Source organism: Mus caroli, chromosome 5 (genome assembly GCF_900094665.2).
Source record: "Mus caroli chromosome 5, CAROLI_EIJ_v1.1, whole genome shotgun sequence".
In the NCBI taxonomy this organism is placed as follows: domain Eukaryota; kingdom Metazoa; phylum Chordata; class Mammalia; order Rodentia; family Muridae; genus Mus; species Mus caroli.
In genome coordinates, this window is record NC_034574.1 from 29412391 (window position 1) to 29416040 (window position 3650).

At 43.2% G+C, this 3650-nt stretch overlaps 1 protein-coding gene across 5 annotated transcripts in view; it reads left to right on the plus strand.

The window, feature by feature from the left end:
* The window catches only part of Fam193a (family with sequence similarity 193 member A), a 125449-nt gene that overhangs the window by 112979 nt on the left and 8820 nt on the right, over positions 1-3650 (plus strand). For all 5 annotated transcript variants that reach the window (XM_021162177.1, XM_029477880.1, XM_029477881.1 and 2 more), the window contains one exon: positions 2340-2421. In XM_021162177.1, coding sequence (XP_021017836.1) covers positions 2340-2421 — 82 coding nt within the window. The remainder of the gene's footprint in view (positions 1-2339; positions 2422-3650) is intronic.

Sequence of the window (3650 nt, forward strand, 5' to 3'; positions counted from 1 at the left end):
ACTCTGTAGACCAGGCTGGCCTCGAACTCAGAGATCCACCTGCCTCTGCCTTCCGAGTTCTGGGACTAAAGGCGTGCGCCACCACGCCCGGCTGTGTGTCAGCTTTTGTGAAGGTCTCATGTGAACTTAAGGTACAGATGTATGTCTGCCTTCTGTTATTTGTGATACATAAATTTCTTTTACTGAAAGTACTCTGTCACTAAGATGCATCTCCATTTTTTTGGCGGGAGGCGAGGTGGAATGGGATGGATCAAAACATTGTCCAGGCTAGCAGTCCTCCTGCCTGCCTACCCTCCTGAGTAACTAGAATTACAGGATGCACTACCACATAACTCCAAGGTTAGCACAGAATATATAATGGGGCCCTGTCAGAGTTGGGAGTCAAAGGAAAAAAGAAAGGTTTTCTTTGGTAAGTTAAAGCCATTCACATTGTTATAATTTTATAGTTGGCCTTAGTGTTATCACTATCTTGTAATTACTTTGAGTGTCTTGTATGTATTGGTTTTTTTCTTGGTGGTATTTTGTTCAATGTTTTTATTTCTAAACATATTTGGTACTTAGGAAAAATTGAAGTTTTGAACACATATTTATGTCTTAATTTTTTTTTCTGTTGCTATAATAAACGCCTGGGACAAACTTGACAAAAAGATTTAGTTTCTCTCACAGTTCTAGAGACTGAGAAGTGCAAGATCCAACAGCACTTATCTGTTGTAGGCCTTGTGCTACTTCCAGAGAGAGCAGAAAAGTCCCAAGAAAACCAGATGTGTTCTTAGGAAGATGGGATAATGGCCCATTCCTTTTTTGGGGTTGTTTGTTTGTTTGGGAGGGTGGGTATCAGTCTGTCTGTCTGCTGATACCAGCAGAGGCCAAAAGAGAGTGCCTTGATGCCCTGAAGCAAGAGTTACAGGCAGCTGCTTCACATGGATGGGGGTTTGAACTGGCATCTCCTGGAAAGGCAACAAGAGCCATCTCTCCAGCCCCCAGAACGTGCACCCTATAGAAATAATCTGGGGCCTCTAAAGAAAGAGCTGACTCCTGTGAGTCTTTCGTGAGGCTCTGCCCTCTAGGCCCCAGCTTCTAGCACTTAGTCTATACTAAATTAAGCTAGACTCTGAGCCTGAGACTGCTAATTCTGATTAGGAAAGTCTATGATAGACACTGTAGTATTACTACCTGCACTGGTGTGCTCAGTGTATGTGTGCAGTTATGACTGCCCCTGCTCTGAGACTGAAAAGGCTGCTGAGCTGCACTCTTCACACATCTGCAATCACAGTGTTGCTTTTCCTGACAGGACCAGATCTATAGACTTCTCGATTTGTGTGTATGTTTGTCTTTCCTTTTGATCCTTTATTATTATTCCTTTTACATTCATTAATTTGTTGTGTGGATGCATATGCATGCTGCAGTGCAAGAATGGAGATATTAGGTAGTTCTCCGGGTTTGCTTCTCTCCTGCTGCATGTGTGGTGGGAATCCAACTGAGGTGGTCAGAGCTTGGCAGTGGCCCTGTTTTGTTCCGTTTTGTCTTTTTTTCTCCCTTTCCCCCAAAATAGGTTTTTATGTAACCCAGTCTGTAATGGCTAGAATAACAGGTTCACTACCATACGATCTTCTTTCTTTGCTTTTTATTTCTACTACTAGAATATTCAAAGGTAGGGTTTGGTCTGGAGTGCAGCCCTGTGCAGGTATATAGAACTCTGTGTGAATCATCGGCTATCTTTCCTTCTTCCTGAGTTTAGATACCCAGAGGCTCTCTCCTGGGCTTTGTTGCCCCCAGTCCTTAGTACTCTTGTCATGCACGTTGCCGCAATGGCAGCTGCTGTTAGGCAGGTGAGATGTGCCCTAATTATACCACTGTGGAAATGTCCCATGATAGAACTAGCGGGACGATTATTTGGGTTCATTTTTTTAACAAAGAAGTTTTAGCTCCCTCTACCTTTACATTTTCCTTGATACTGCATACTTGGAGCCAGACTTAGGGAAGTTAGTCAGACCTGGCACAACAGGGAAGAAAAGTTGAAATTCTCAGACTGGACTGAGATTCCGGGAAGTAAAATGTCCCTCAACTAGTGGCCCTCTGGTGTCCTGGATAGTAGAGTAGGACTGCACTTCTGATGTGAGAGACTCGAGTTCTGAGTTAGGGTTCTCTCCAGCAGGTCTTATTGATGCGACCTTGAAGTAGTAATGGCTTTGTTGGGCACATGAGTGAGTAGCTCTAGGTAGTCACAAGAGCAGTCTGCCCTCCTGGCCTTTTGCAGAATCTTGTCTTACTCTTTGTATTTATTCTGGTGAGATGGCCACTCTGATAATGTGAGGTGTCTCCTTCCCTTCACTTTACAGATGATGTTTTTCTGCCTAAAGACATCGACCTGGACAGTGTGGATATGGATGAGACTGAGCGGGAGGTGGAGTATTTCAAAAGGTAATATAAGGCCTGCATGTCAGGACATTGGTGGGTTCCTGCTTGCCAAGCTTATCTAGTTTGCCTGTTCTTGTGACCCTCCCGTGACATTTTGGTCACTCTGGATAATTGTCAGTAACAAGCCAAATAGCAAACAGTCCCACCCTATCCCACCTCATGCCAGCCATACCCCGACTCTTGTGTACACAATTCATCTTCACTAACTTCCGTCATCATTGTCCATGTGTTCAAAGAGCAGTTGAGAGTGGTGGTTCTCCTGGTGGGTCTGAATCAGCAGCTTCACTTCAGAACCTGACTCCTCCAAATCTGCTGTTTCTGACTCTAGCCACCTGTGTTCAGCACAAAGACATAGGTACAACTCTGAGCATTCATATCAGTATTTCATAACGGGCTGTAACTACAAACCCAGGGGTCTGATGTCCTCTTCTCTGATCTTTGGACACCTGTACTCACATGTATATACCCTGACACAGACACATAGACCTACACGTAAGTAAAAAGAAGTAGGTATTTTAGAAAAAGACAAATGGGTCTGGAAAGATGGCTCAACAATCAAAAAAAAATCAAGTAATCCTTCCCCAGGCCTGCAGTTCCAGTTCTCCACATCCACAAACAAGGTGCTGATCAACCCTTCTGCAGCTAACTCCTGTGGCCTCCACACACACACACTTGTAAATAGTAAAAATAAATCCTTCTTAAAAGAAAGAAGATGGCAAACACAATCATATGTCAGTAACCATAAATAAAAAGAAAAATTGTGCCCAGATGCAGTGTCTTAAATGTGTGTTCTCAGCACTCAGGAGGCTGAGGGAAGCATCACTGTGAGTTCAAGACCAACCTGGGCTACATAGTGACTTGCAGGTGAGCCTAGGCTAGCTTGAGACCTTGCCTTAAAACAAAAATCTAATCAAAATAAGTTAAAACACATTATATAGATTGAAATAAAAGTATCTGTTAGAGCAGTGCTTCTCAACTTCCCTAGTGCTATGGCTCTTTAATACAATCCCTCATGTTGTGATGACCTCCGACCATAAAATTATTTTTGTTGCTACTTCATAACTAATTTTTGCCACTGTTATAAGTAGTAAAGTATATCTGATATGCAGGATATCTGTGACCCCTGTGAAGGGTCATTTAACCCCTTAAATAGGTCACAGCCTAGAGGTTGAGAACCACTGTATTAGATGATATTAAAAAGTTTGAGCCGGACGTGGTGGCACACGCCTTTA